Source organism: Hetaerina americana, unplaced genomic scaffold, assembly GCF_022747635.1.
Source record: "Hetaerina americana unplaced genomic scaffold, ioHetAmer1.1.p SCAF_3, whole genome shotgun sequence".
In the NCBI taxonomy this organism is placed as follows: domain Eukaryota; kingdom Metazoa; phylum Arthropoda; class Insecta; order Odonata; family Calopterygidae; genus Hetaerina; species Hetaerina americana.
In genome coordinates, this window is record NW_027286874.1 from 28,249,740 (window position 1) to 28,264,050 (window position 14,311).

Consider the following 14,311-nt stretch of genomic DNA (forward strand, 5'->3'; position numbering starts at 1 on the left):
TTCAATCTTTGATTTTAATATTTAGATTCAGAGATATTGAATTATTTCATCGGTTTCTCTTTCACTTTGAGTTTCTTCAGCATCCCTAAATCTTAATAAAAGGTTTTTTTCATAAGTTTCCTTTCCCTCAACAGTCGTTTTCAACTTTCTTATCAATCTGAATATTTTGGGACACTTCCCTTTCATAAAAATGGGATTTTATTTTCCAACTTTGGATACGTTTTGAGACGCCATAAGACCTATGTTTGATTCATTGAATCACAAAGAAAAATCGTGCTCTAGTTACATCACCAAAACCTTTATTCGGAACAATTACATTTAGTCACCACTAAAACATCCTCCACGGGTGACTTGAACTCGAGAACTATGAATTAATCGTCAAAATGGATTTCCACCGAATTGAACGTCGGCTACAAAGACTAAACAAATTCATTCCCGCGTCTATTTGCAAGGTTAGAATGGCATTTGTCTCTTTCCGTCGGTCTTCTGTCAAGACAAGTTATCCCATAATAACTCGTACTTGTCATCAAATGGTTTTACAAACAACGGAATCGATTACTGGTGGCTTGAATCAAAAAACTGTATTAATTTAGAAGTAAATACCCAACTTCCTGTTGGAATGCTCTATATTATGTAATGGGTATCGTGGAGTAAGAATTAACACTTTTTCAAATAGCCCTAATAACATAATACGTAGGCAATCAAAATATCACCCAAAAATATTGAGTAAGGGGAAATATACGTCCATGATATTCAACATAAAATTTTATTTTCCTCACAAGTTTAACTACATCATCCATTACGCATTGTGTTTGAATGCCAATTGACTCGGTCGCCCATAAGATCTAAGCTGCCGCCAACAGAAGAGAGTGGTGAAAACGTCAACCAATTTTTTAGTATTTGTTCAAATGGTTAAAAAATAAATTTTTTAATTCTTGGACGTTTTACGGTCAGCTTACGAGCTGGAATGAAAGAGTGGCAGTGGTGGAGGGCCTTTTTCATTTCGAAAGAAAACCTTTAACGAATGTCCGCCTCGCGGGGATTTTCCAATGGCAACTCCGAGTGTTATTAGCGAGAAAACATCAAATGCCACTCCGATGGGAGAAGAGAAGCAAAAGAGGGAGAGACTAAGGGGAACCGAAGAGAGGCAGCAGTAAAGCAAAAGAGAGAAAAAAATGGAAAGAGAAAGAGTGGTCGGGAGAGATTGAGCACCCGAGTTTATTCGATTCCCAGCCGGTGGCCAACTCGGCAGGGACGCCCGCCCTGTCAGGGATGCTCGTCACGTGCGCCGAGGTGAGTTTTATTGAAAACCCCGGGTAATAAGTTTCAAGATGGAGAACGCCGGAATCAATGAATTCATTTCTCGGAAGATGCACAAAAAACACTTGATCATCACGCTACAACCATATAATTTAACTCCAGTCGATACAATTGACCAACTTTGCCGGATAAAAGGGTCTGATCCACGCTAGAGTGGGTATTTTAGTGAACAGACTACAGTTCGTGTCCATCGGATATCCCAATATACAATCTCTATGACAAATCACTTTGTAATACCTTCACGTAGAAGTAAATCAAACTCAGCTTAGGCGGAATGGGCAAACACCGAGGAAGGTATATAAAAAGCGGACAAAGGAGAGTGCGCTTATAAATATTTAGTTTTTAACACCCCACCATTCAAGCGTTGGACGTGAAATAGTGGATAATGTTCGAGTCTTGGCTTCTATTACTACCGCCACGATAACACTCCGCTATAGTAGATTAGAGTCCGTTCAGCCATGCAAAGGCTCGTGTAGTCATGTCTCCTACACCTATTTTCTTCTCTCGTGACACCCGTGATATTCCAGTGGGTCATGATGCCAGGTAAGGACTGCATGGGGTTTCTTTAATGGTGTTCCGAGGCACGCCTGGGATTAGGGGGATGGATCACTGGGTCAGGTGACCCAGAAACGGGATATCACGTTACCCTTGACGTTTCCCACCTTCCCTGAGATATCTTTCAGCGAGGCGGCAGAAACTGTTTCACCCTCCCGTCAAATATTTTTACCCAATATGTTAACTCAGTCTTCTCCGGAAAAAGGGGGAAGCGCTCCAACAACGGAGCTGGGAATGAGTTCTGAAAGCAGGTGGGAAAGGGGTGACGTAGGGACGAATGATGTGGAGGGAAAGGGAAGGGGGGAACTTGACTTGAAGGTTAGGAGGAGGTCATAGGGATGTAGAAGGAGAAATAGTGTTGAGGACCGAGACGAGAGGATTTAGCGGAGAGATGTGGACGAGCTGCGTCGGGAGAACAAGATCACTTTTATGAGGGACTTTATTGCTACTTGATTTGACCGTCAGGATCCTCAAGAAATCCTCAAGCAAGTTTTCGATTGAGCCTCATTTGACGAGAAGCACGTGATAAAGCACACAATAAAGCACAGGCGGTAGAGATGCGAATGGATTCGAATGGAGCAATTAGTGTGAGAGAGGGAGAGATTATCCTGCAGTCATCGTTCCAGCATATCCTTGTTAGCGGATGAAGGAAATTCGGCGTAATAAGAACGGAAATTGGAAATTAATTTAAGCACCTAAGTAAATACTAAAAGACGTTATCAGTCGCGAGAAAATATGAAGCGAAGAACTAAGAAAAAGATGATCGAAGGGGATTTTTCACTGACATTTTAGGTCCAATATGCCCTTATATTATTATCCTGCCTGATATGTAAGGATAGCACTATGGGTTGGGTACATTCAAATGGGAAATATTAGTTAAGATGAGGCAGAGATAACGAATGTTGTTCCATAAAAGATTTTCATAATGGTTTTAACGGCACACCTTTACTTAAAACTTCAAAATTTGATGACACTTCTCAAAATATTATCTTTATCTCGTATCCCTTATTGGGTGTATAATTCAGCCTTTCAAACTGCTTCTCATGATGAAAAAAACTTTCCACGAAGATTTTTCATCACACTTGAGCGAATAAGGCCAGGTCTGGACCATAGGGAGAATAAGAAATGTACTTCAAATTGATTTTTTGAGATATATACAGCGACGAAATTCGCGATGTGCATGAGATGAGATGATCCCGTACTCCGTGCATTACAATGGTAAAACATTCGAAATTTTGTTCGAAATGTGGCTTTTTGCGAATGAAATAGCCTTCGAGAAATTTCAGTGCATCCTATATTATGCAACTTTGACAGTCGTATGATCTAGAGTGTCATGTTGATACAATATTCCCTTATTATCAAATAAAAATATACTTATAACACTGCCAGTACTGGCATTTTTTGGGCGTAAAAGATGCTGAGGATTTCTGCACGGATCTTTGTTCTTTTTTCTCTCAAAATCATTAATGATGTAACCAAGGTTTATTTTCAACGGTAATCTTTGAAATTAATTCTCCTCATCCTCCAGTAAAATTAATTTTAACTTCAATAAAAAACCTGAACCTGTGCGTCCTGATGTCCAGGTACGAGTAGACCCAAAACTCATCGAACACAAACACATCAGCTGCTCACTTTTTCTGTTAGAAACGTGTAGATAGCACTCAATGAAATTTTCAGTAACTCTGATTGTGCTCTGAGAATTATTCGTCGGTTTTTTCTCAAAATGACGGCAACGGTGTTAATTTTTACTCTCGTAAGAGCAGTGACTAGAAGTGAAAAAGTCACCTTTTTTTAAATTGACCTTACTCCCCTCTTTAAACTCATTAAACCACCTTCTAACAGTGCTATAGGAACTAACATTCTCCATAACCCTTTTCAGTATTACATTCATGGGGTTTGGCCAACAATTTTTCTGTTGTCAGATCAATGAAGCTTATACATTCCATTTGACTTATATTATAAAACAAAAGTAAATTTAAATTTGATAAAATTTGCGAATAAACAATAATTGATCAAATCTTAATCAACATTCCTGCGTATGTAAACCTTCTTAAATTCATATCGTAAATTATTGAGCTAGATGACCATTCTTCTATGAAAAACAGAGGGCAACGCCAGAAGCATGCCTTTCCGAGGGATGTGGTTCAACAAAGGTTGACCATTAAGTGCAAAGTATTTGCCTTATTATAGTTTCAATATAATGTTATAGCTTACAATAACCACCGTATATCATTTCCAGAAGCAATTAGAGCTATTCGGCTGTTTGTATGCTCATTTGAATTGACGCTATTTATTTCCTATCGGCGTAATATCATGAATGATTGAATCCATGATTTGGCATTGATATGGATTAATAAAAATAAGAGACGGCATTTTAAATAAAGTTGATTTTTCATAATAATTATTAATATTACTAACAGACATAATATTACACATATGAGAATGTTGAGCATTCAGTTGGAAGCGTGTACTCAAATAAAAATCATGATATAAGAAGCATGGAAAAATGTCCTAAAATGCTCAAATAATATATTCACACTAACATTGTCAGACAAATGATGCAAGATGCATGCTTTTTTAAAATTCACATAAAAGGCCTACTGATTTAAATCACGCCACTACAAATTTGTGATCAAGTATGAAACGGACAGCATTTTAAGAAAACGAGAATGCTATCCGGCGGGACTGAAAAACTCTTTCGCGCCTACCCTAATAGTCATTCTTATCGTATTCATAATGTCCACTTAGGAATCCCCAGTCGAGTGAACGGAGAGTAGCCAGCCGGGAACAAGTTGGCTTCGGTAATCGAAATTTTTTTTATTATGTGTTGGGGAGATTGAGAGTTTTGAGATTATGGACGTTTGGGGAGAGAGGAGAGGAAGGAAGAGAGAGGAATAGTGGATGGGTTGGGTGAGGGCGACCGGGAGGCCTTAAATGGAGCCCTAATTGCACCTGAAAAGGCCATTAGGGGCGACACTGCATTTGAAGTGCGCGATTTTTTGCTGACTACCCCGGCATGAAAGGAAGGTAAGGTGGGATGCCATTTTTTTGTTTGCTTGTTCAATTTTTTTTCGTTTGAATGTTCCACATGGTCACCAATGGTACGGCTTAATGATCGCTAATGAGAGATTTATTCACATGATTGCATTTTAGTAAGCCGTTTAAAATCCGTGGCCTAAAGTGCTATTTTCAGGCAGATTACTACTTCTCCATCACATAACGCCCTGAGGACAGTGTGCCTCCTAAAATGCGTAAAATACAAGTGTTTCCACCAAACCCTAAAAATTGCTGGTAACTATAAAAGTGAAAAAGTCTCCTCTTTCATGGAATCTGCTGATTCATTTTTTCATGAACCATACAGTTTTCTCTTCTGTTTATTAATTTAGCAGTCCGCCATGAAACAAAACAGTGCCCAGCCTAAATATCCACGAATCAAGCAAGTGAATTAAACTAATACACATTCCAATTTTCCAATAAACATATATACACATAAACATATGTGTGTGCTTATAAATATACATATTTTACAAGTGCATATACATGGTGTGCGTTTACGTTGGCCAGAATGGGGAAAAGTTCTTTGGGGATACATACATGTTTGAGGGACTTAATTCCTGGGAAGTATGTTATGCTGGGGATTTAGAGTATCCGCAGTGAAGGAGAGCATTTTATAAATTGGTGAGAAATTTATCAAGGGAGTTTGCAGATTCTGTAACTGTGGATGGAGAGTGCGGAAGGGATAGTTCAAGTATGCCATGGGGGACATTTAATGTAGTGCAGGTAGTGTTATTTTTTAGCGAGTTTTATGTGGGCACATGTATGGTATTTTTTCAAGATAAAAGATGCACATTAACGTCGGCGAAAATAATTTCTGTGGCAACGCTAGTGGAGGTGAAGGAGAAAGAAGAGAAAGAATTGAGGGAGGAAATAAACGCTTTAAAATAATCAATACTCTGTGGCCAGGGTAAGTATATTCGTATATCATCATCCACCATATTTATGTAATCCAGAGGAGAGGTCACAGGAGTTAAGAGGGACGTTTTTTTTTCTCGAGGAGACCAAGATAAAGATTTGCTAATAAGGGCTGACTCTACTTCCCACACCACAATGTTTGATCTGCACGTAATGCGTATTATGGAAGGAGAAGGAATTGTGGGTTAGCATAAGGTATAAGAGGTTCAGAAGGAACTCAGCGCTGGGAATACGTGGAGTGGGGCGTTTGGATAAAGAGTGACGGAGAAATGAGAGCCCCGTCAGAGTGAGGTGTTAAGGAATGCGTAAAGGGATTCCCTCCATCGGTGAGTCACAGAAAGAAACAATTGGTTGACCTGTGATTCCAGTTTTATGTGTTTTCGTCGGGATGTAAAGGTGAGGCGGCACACATTTGGCTCCTGGAAGCATGCTCGGACCTGGCTCTAAACCAGGTCCAGTATGGGTTATACCTTCGTCCCTCCCGCCGACCCCTACTCCTGCGGGGATCGGCGGGAGGGAAGCCTATCACCCTTGTGGTCCGTAATGTGCTATGTTTACATGAATCCATGGATTAAAAATGGGTAAAATTAGAAACCAATTCAATCCATATACCTTATTTTTAGATTAGGATAGCTATCTGAATAGAAAATCTATCTCGAGAAGTAAGCCGTTTGAAATTGTAATCGATGTAATTTATTTGTTTGATCCTCTGTAGAAACCCTTACCAAAATAGCCAAGCCGAAGAAATGGAAATAATTTGGGGCACATACTTTCGGATTATTTGGACCCCTTGACTGTTTTTCCTAATTAAACTTTTACATTGTTTTCCTTCCTGGTCCTCCATTCTCCGAATGTACTTGATAAGGAAGATGGCTTCTTACTGTGTCCATTATCTTTCTCTTGGCGATTGCAGGCCAAATTGCCTGTAGATGGGTAATGTAGCGTAGGAGTCAGTGTATGCTTAGAAATATAGAGGAAGGAGCCACAGTGGAAAGGTACGGAGCGGTGCACACGAGTTGCCCTCCAAAAGGAACCTTAGTGTGAGTAGGACCAACGCTGATGTATCCGTCGTCCCAGAATTCAAAATCGTTCCCTCGGAAAAAGAATCCAAGCTATCCATCTTCTGCGTCTTTCCCATCTCCATTCCTTCTCGTTCCCGGTCGATGTGCTCGTAAGTGCTACCGTCGCAGCTATAAACTACGGAGGAACACCTATATTTCTCTCAAAGAGTTATTTGGAATAGTCCGTCACAATATTTATTGATCGTACTTCAATTTGACTCTTCCATTTATTTTAGAAACCATGATGATTATGAGTACTTGAATTAATAACACTTCATATCTAATCATTTGTCATAATTTAGCCATGACATTTCAGCAATAAATATTATTGAGTTGTATTCATCACTGTTAAATGGGTATAATTCTGAGGAAAATGCAGACTCTACATTCCTAGTTAGTTCCTCTGGTAACGATAGATGTTTAACCTGATGTTTCAATACTCGTTTTGGACTTAAAATGGTGATATTGGCCAAAGTGTTTATAGATGGACTATAACTTCTCTCGTCTGCTTGCGCCTTCTCCCTACTAAGGTAGACCTTGAAATTCTCCCCTTCTTCGTCTCCAGCCCAACCACGAATCGCCCTTGCTCTTCGCCGATCTCCAGGGTTTTCGGGGAGGTACGGGAGAGAGACGAGAAACAATACCACCGGAGTCGGAAAACGACGGAAAGAAAGTGAGATGGAGAGGAAGGCTTCACTCGTTCCACCATCTGCCCATCCCATCCAAACAGTCGCGTAAAATATATTTTTACGATCGCGGCAACTGGGAAGCCTTTGAGCGCCAACGTAAGAGTGGAGAAGGGAGAGAGAGAGAGAGAAAGAGAGGAGGCATTACAACGAAGACAACGAGATTCTCCCTCGGCTGAGGAAGCGGGCGCACACTCGACTCGCGGAACAATAAGTGATTTAATTCACTTTTCCACGAGCTCACTACGCACGGGGGAAATAAATGGTAGCGGACAACGACAATGGTACTTTCGGGTCCGGAGAATCCCTCTTATTCTTCCCCCCCCCTCACACACACACACGAACCTACACATACTACCCGCATCGTCGAGGCAACCGAAGCGGTATCGTCAAATTCCTGCGCAAATTCCGCGAATAATTTGACACGATTTCATGGACCGATTTTTTCACTCAGTCAAGCCATTTTGCAGTTTGCGACTGCATCTGGCAATTTAATCACTTCCGCAATTTAAAATTCGGTGGGTGTAATACCAACATAAATGTAACTCATTGAGTTCATAATGAGAGTTAATTTTAAATTAATGATCTTTTTGAAAACAATTAGCGGTGGTCAATGCACATATTTGCGTGGTGCATAGCACAGCGCATCGTCGTCAATTTAATGGGCCTAATTTTTTTCTAATAGACCAAAGTTAATCCGCCAAATCAATGCCAAAAATGTCATTATTACGTTAAGATAAATTGTTACTTATTCCTTGCATTCAGACTTAACCAGACAAATATTTTAATCATCGAGAAAAAATGATTTTTACTGGCGCATTGACCGATTCCCACTTGTGCATACTTTTTATGTGGGTACTAATTGACTGCAATATTTAAATATAAAGGAAAATTAGAATTCATCTGGCTGATTTATTGCGTTCTATTTTCAATTCTTCCTAAGATTCACACAAGAGAAGATATATTTAATGTACGGAAGAAAATATTCGTGGATATATAAAATGCAATTTCTTTAATATTATTCCTATCTTAAAGCGATTAATTCCCAGATAAACTGCGGGGAATAAGTATTTCAAATCGGACATTCTCAAAAAGAAACTACTGTCCTACTGCGAACTGTCAAAATCTGTACTGAAATAGAAAATTCCTCGGGGTGTGTAGTGCGATCAATGATTAGGTTTCTACTGGCAAAAAATCACAACCCAATCGAAATTCATAGGCAACTTTGTGAAGTGTATGGAGATGGAATAATGAGTGTAGGTGGAGTGAAGCAGTGGTACATTCAGTTTAAAAATGGCCACACTAATGTTCACTTCGAAGACCGCAGTGGTTGTCCTAGCCTTGGGTCAGATGGACTGACGGCGCAAATTAACGAAAAAATTCGTGAAAATTGCGAATTTACCATAACGAATCTCTCGCTAGACGTGGCTGCAACACAGGGATTTGACAGAGACGCAGAAATGCACGCTGGTGCAAGCAAGTGGTTAAACTGTAAGTGGACGGATTGCTTCAGAGACGGAATTGAAAAGCTTGTGTATCGTTATAATAAATGCCTCAACTTGAATAGTGGCTATATAGAAAAACAGTTTAAGAATATTCCTTTGAAATGCACATAAGAAAACCTTGTCTTGTCCCTAGGTTAATATTTTATTTCAAAATGTAAGTTACATTCTGGACAAGCCTCTTAAAACAACACTTAAGCCACCTTACATATGATTGTATGAACGAGTATGCTTGGAGCGGTACGAGCCGGATACTTGACGCCAGAATTACAGGACGGAAGGACTCCGAACGTGAGTGCGGACGACGTCGGGATCTCCAGAAGCGCTCAAGAGAGGTGAAGATGCCAATGAAGGTGAATCCCTGCGGATCCAATGGCAGTGCATCAAGGGCGGGTGGAAGGATTGGCGGTGCTTAGAGAGGAGGACGCTTCCCTTTCCCTTCGGAATACGTGCTCGGAGACGAAGCAAAGATTACGGCGAAGAGGAGGCGGAGAGAAAAGGAGGTGGCGGCGAAATCATGAGCGGCCTCGGGTGCGAGGAAGGAATCTAGTGTGGAGGCTGACTGGGGGAAAAAATAAAAAAAACAAGGCAATCTTGCCATTTTTAGTCTCATTCTTAATGCAAAGCTTATCGACCACCGTGCGAGGAAGGGAGGATGGGGAAATAAGAAAAAAAATTGCCAAAGACATCCTTTCATCCAGTCCATGCGGTTTCACTCCCACCCAACTCCTCCTCCGCACCTCCTTCTCGCAGTTTATCCCCGCTGAGTCAACAGAGTGCACGGTCGCCGTGACCCTCGGGTCGCGACAGCACCACTGGTAGCCACCGCCGCTCTCCGCGGTTCGCCCTTGCGGTGAAGCCGCACTCGATATAAGGCTCCCTTCCCTCTGCCCCCGAGGAAGTGGGGGGGGGAGGATGGAGTGAAGGTTATCCCCCTTCACTCTCAATCCCTTCCTCCCTCCAACCCCCCGAAAGCCTCGGGGCACCACCACTGCGGCCCCTCCGACCCCGAAGACCTCCCTACCGTACCCGCCCGCGGCCCTCTCTCCCCCCACTAAGGCGCCCTCACCTCAGAAAATCCTTTCATCCCATTCCGGATCCCACGTCCACGCTCCCCCATCTCCTCGACCACCTTTTCTTTCCGCCTCCCTCAAACCTACCCCCCTCTCCCGCACCCTCCTCCATCTCCCCCTGACATCGTCTCCGCAACACGCCGCACGCTTTCTTTATTATTTCTTTTCCTCACTCACCCCTACCGCTCTTCCTCGCCCCGCCACACCAAACCCGCGTCCTCTTTCTGCCTCGAGACTCCCCCTCTTCTTTGCCCTCACTCTTTGGACTTGTTCAGTCCGCATTCAGATCCGAGGGCCGCCGCTCGCGGTGCGTCCTCCTTACATCGGCGGGCTCAATCGTCGATGGTGGGTCGCGGGGGAGGGAGGGTATCGGGGAAGAAGATGAATAGTCACCCCCAGCCATCTTTCATCCTATCCTTTCCTCTCGTACAAGCTTATCAGAGCCCACGCCACTCCTCAGGTGCAGTGTGTCTAGCTTGGATTTCGCAGAGGGAAGTCAGATGGTGAGGAAGGGAGGAAATGGGTGGCCAAGCTTATCTGACTACCAACTCGTCGGCGTTGGCTTCTTAAAAGTCTAAAATTTCTTCAGTGGCTGGGTAGTCTGCGGAGAAAATATCTGCCGTAGACGTGTCATAAAGCATGTTTCCCCCCACTATCTCCTACTTCTGCGGTGTTTATTTTGTTAAGGTTTTTTTGATCTTCTCTCGGCTGTTTTTTGTCTGGCCCTATTAACTTCCGTTTCCCCGCTGGATAAATGGGTTGGAAGCAGCATTTTCATTTCGTGCGACTACTCATTTCTCTAAAAACGAATCCCTCGTCAAATTTCTATCCTCCTCACTCGTTATCACTTTGCGCTTGTCCCCATATCTCGTTGGTTATTTACCGAAGATTCGTTTGGTGACCGGAATGACTTATTCATTCCGGAGGCGAAACAATGATGTGCGTGTATGAATCTGTGCTTCGATGTGTCACTGCATTCTAATGAACATTAAGATAAACCCCACATCACCGTAGAACAAACCAGCCGGTGGTGACAACAGAACGCATAGCGGTGTCCTACAAGTAGACCTTTGAAGTTGACACGATACATAGAATTAAGTATATAATCTTTAAATTTGCTCTCGCATTCGGCACTTCACCGGGATTTCGAGATTGCTCCAGAATACTATGTAACCTGGAGTTCATCAATCAATAGCTTAAGTGCCAAGAATCCAATTAATATCGACCAAGGCTCAGTTTCACCATTATACTCATATGAAACAGTTTTAGCCGTTCCTTGGCGAAATTGTTCCTTTATACAGATAAAATGAAACACATGAATTCCTCAATTAAGGAATTTTGGAGTTAATGCGTGGTTGGTCGTGGAGTTGCTGTGTTTCATCTTGACTGTAGAGTCTACTCATATTTTAAAATTTTGAAATGTAAATAAATAAAATATATTCACATAAACGGATAATCAAATTTGGTCTTCCTGTTATCATATTTTCCTTTTGTAATAATGGGGCCTTAATTATAACCTATTGAGTTTAATCTGATTAATGAGGAAGTAAATAAGAAATGGGAAAGACGGCTCATAATATTCTCTTTTGAAATTAAAATATCCTTATATAGTTTATTTTCAATTTAAAAATAATTGATAAGTTAAAAAATAATATGGCACTTGAGATTTTCCGCACATTTATAACATGAATATTGAAAAACACGAAAGTGAAATATATTTTTGAAATAGATGCAAGTTGTCGGGTAAGCGATGTCTTCTAGAATATCCAGAAATCCAGTCTTCTTCAGGCATCAATAATCAAATACTTGAGCGGTAATCGCGTAATTTCGCAATTAATTTAAACGCAAGGGACCTGCAAATAATCAAACAAGAGTATTTTGAGAGATTCCAAAGAAACTGCGGGAGATGCCACAACGGTACCTATTAACGGAGTCATCCGCTAATGTGCATTGATATTTTGAGAGGCATTGGAAACTTCTGGCTCACGTCGCTTTGGGTAGTAATCGATCAAGAAGTACTAATTTTGGTAACATCATGCTCTGATATTTCCCAGTTTTTATAATTTTATAGATAAATCGTTGCCACATTAAAAAAATCAATCGTCCTTTCTAAAAACGTGCACCTACCGATTCACATAATAATTAGATCAACTACTGCGCATCTTATATTCATATCAATTCCTTCCATAACTTTTGACATCGACAAACTTTTATTGCACAGTGGTGGAATATTTTCCATTGAGAGGTCAAATAGTAGAAATCTTTTCAAAACCCTACTAGCGGGCCGAAAGCGGTCACAGTTAAGCTCACTCCGTGATTTCAGTTTAAGGATTTGTCGTTGATAGCAAGGAATGCCAGGTCAAACCCTAAGTAAATGGATAACATGTCACCGTGTGAACCCTTCGCTTGTACCCTACCGAAGATTTGCTATCCTGACGAGCTTACACGCTGGCAGCAGCGGCAACGACCGCGTAACGCACGCCATTCCGTTCCTCGCGTCCAAAACTGGAACTATCGTGATGTACGCCGTCTGCACCTGCGCCCCTACCTTCCTCACACCGGCCCCGTGTTTTCACGGTGCTCGAGCCCTTCCACGCATCGCGCGCTCATTATGAAATTATTCATTCCAATGTTCACACTTTGGTGCGTCGACCCTTCAGCGGTCGAATCGAGATGAGCCGAGGTTAGTTATATATGTGTGTGTGTGTGTGTATATATATATATATATATATATATATATATATATATATATATATATATATATATACATATATATTATTATTATTATTAAAAATACACATGTGCTGACAGACATTGTCAGGTGGCTCACAAGTCCCAAATAATCGCATAAGATAATAAATAAAATCAGACTTCAAAACACAAATCTATTTAACAAAACAATCGAATCCCCATCCCATTTACAACCATTAAATATATATACACAGCCACACAATATATATATATATATATATATATATATATATATATACATACATATATATACACACACGAAATTGGGCAGGCCATTAAGATATATGTATATATATATATATATATATATATATATATATATATATATATATATATATATATATATATATTTTTTTTATTTTTTTTTTTTGATTAAGGTAATCTACCGGTTAAGGTAGGTTTTTGGATGGACACAACTACCAAACAAATATTTTATTACTCCTAACAAAACACAAAATCCATCATCCTACTCTATATCAGGTCCCTCTTCATCTCTGAGTACTTTCTTCCTCCCTTCATCCCGTCCAACATCCCTATCCTGTTCCTTCCCTTTCCTCTTTTGCCCAACATTCTACCCTCTATCACAGTCTTCAAATTCCCACTGCCGGTCAACACCCCCTTCATCCACTTTTCCTGCCTCCACAGGATTTCTCCCAACAAACCCCTCTCTTCGCCCACCATACCAAGTACTTCCTCATTTGTTTTCTTCTCTGTCCATTTCACCTTCACCATTCTTCTCCACACCCACATTTCAAAAGCCTCCAATCTACGTCTATCCTCCTGCTTCAATGACCACGTTTCCACACCGTACAGAGCTACACTTCATATCAAAGTTTTTACGAGTCTTTTCTTAACATCCTTACTCAACGTCCCCGTCATCAACTCCCTCCTCCTTGTGAAAGCTTCTTTGCCTAGCGCAATTCTTCTCCTTACGTCCCTACTACTTTGATCGTGTTGGTCCAAAACACTACCGAGATACGTACACTGTTCTACCTGCTCTAGTTTTTGCCCTCCTATTTTAATGTTAAGCTTGGCCTTTTTCTTTCTAGAAAATCGCATAACCTTTGTTTTGGTAATATTGATTCTCATCCCATACCTGTCGCACTGAATTTCCAATTCACTCAGCAATGCTTGCAGCCCCTTGGCTGACTGACAAACTAAAGCTTGGTCATCAGCAAACCTAACTGATTTTACGAATTCCCCGCCCACTTTCATTCCTACCTCCAGTTCTTCCCATGCCTCTTTGATTATTTCCTCTGCATACAGGTTGAACAGCAACGGTGATAATGGGCAACCCTGCCTTACACCCCTTCCTAACACTGCCCATCCTGACTCCCCGTTTCCCACCCGCACCTGAGCAGTCTGAGACATGTACAGGTTGCGGATTAGCC

At 41.2% G+C, this 14,311-nt stretch overlaps 1 protein-coding gene across 1 annotated transcript in view; it reads left to right on the top strand.

The window, feature by feature from the left end:
- Positions 1–1,798: 1,798 nt before the first annotated feature.
- Positions 1,799–14,311, top strand: part of mAChR-B (muscarinic acetylcholine receptor) — a 32,328-nt gene continuing 19,815 nt past the window's right edge. Inside the window, exon 1 of the mRNA XM_071587127.1 lies at positions 1,799–1,863. Within this exon, the coding sequence (XP_071443228.1) occupies positions 1,799–1,863 (65 nt within the window). The remainder of the gene's footprint in view (positions 1,864–14,311) is intronic.